The sequence below is a fragment of the Nanorana parkeri genome, unplaced genomic scaffold, assembly GCF_000935625.1.
Source record: "Nanorana parkeri isolate BGI_ZX_2015 unplaced genomic scaffold, ASM93562v1 scaffold3388, whole genome shotgun sequence".
In the NCBI taxonomy this organism is placed as follows: Eukaryota; Metazoa; Chordata; class Amphibia; order Anura; family Dicroglossidae; genus Nanorana; species Nanorana parkeri.
The window spans coordinates 47130-48289 of NW_017309656.1; the positions used below are offsets into that span (position 1 = coordinate 47130).

The 1160-nt window shown below is 53.1% G+C and overlaps 1 protein-coding gene across 1 annotated transcript in view; it reads left to right on the plus strand.

The window, feature by feature from the left end:
• The first annotated feature begins 696 nt into the window (after window positions 1-696).
• Window positions 697-1160, plus strand: part of AHSA1 (activator of Hsp90 ATPase activity 1) — a 4067-nt gene continuing 3603 nt past the window's right edge. Inside the window, exon 1 of the mRNA XM_018574943.1 lies at window positions 697-863. Within this exon, the coding sequence (XP_018430445.1) occupies window positions 784-863 (80 nt within the window). The 5' untranslated portion in view covers window positions 697-783. The remainder of the gene's footprint in view (window positions 864-1160) is intronic.

A 1160-nucleotide genomic window follows, 5' to 3' on the forward strand; every position in this document is an offset into this window, starting at 1 on the left:
TGGAGCCTATAATATCATGGACAACGAATGTGGAGTTCAGGAAGCATTCAGTCCAATGTAGCACACGCAGAAAATCCTCGCCACAGATACTGTCCGGCCTGGGGGGGGTTCACAGAGTAAGGGTAGAGCAGGGTGACAGAACCAGGGATCCCTCTGCCGCGGGGCGCACTGGGAGATGTAGTCCACGCAGCCCTTCACCGCAGCACACAAGGAACTACAGTCCCAGCAACTTCCGGCTCAATGACGTCACCACAGACTCCGCCCCGCCTATATAGTGTTGGACCAAATACAAGGCATGACCATGAAATTGTGTATATCATAGATGTAGATATTATAGGGGAGGGACCATTATATATTCTATATACCGAGAGCGTGTACACTGCTCGGCATAGCCCCTCCTACTCAGCATAGCCCCTCCTACTCAGCATAGCCCCTCCTACTCAGCATAGCCCCTCCCAACCAACACAGGAGAAGCCTCTACCGCTGGATCACCGCAGCCTCAGAGCACTCTAATAGGAATATAATTGGCCTCTTTAGTCGGTCTCCAAGGCAGCGACTTCCGGAGGGATGGCATTACGCTCTCAGTGTCTCCGGTCTACGGGCGGCGCCATCTTGCTGGGGTCTGGCTGGAGGGAAGGAAAGGACCTGGTCTCCGGGAAAATGGCGGAAAGCAGGAAGGGGCGGAGCCGGAGGCGGGTCGGCCGGCTTTCCAGGCTCTTCTAGTAACTTCTACGGCCGATAAAAGTGACTGAGGAGACAGACCGCGAGCAGCTCAGCACCGACATGGCCAAGTGGGGGCAGGGAGACCCGAGATGGATCGTGGAGCAGAGGGCGGACGCCACCAACGTCAACAACTGGCACTGGTGAGGCCGACATCCGCCGTGACCCACATACATATATACATACATGGGGGGGGGGTCAAATCTGGTGCAGATGTCAATGGCAACCAATCAGCTTCTCTTATCAGTTTGTTCAGGTAAAGATTTGAAAATGAAAGAGAGAAGCTGATTGGTTGCCATTAAAACCTGCTCCAGAATTCCCTGTCCTCTGTATACATTGTCCTCCTCTGTATACATTGTCCTCCTCTGTATACATTGTCCTCCTCTGTATACATTGTCCTCCTCTGTATACATTGTCCTCCTCTGTATACATTGTCCTCC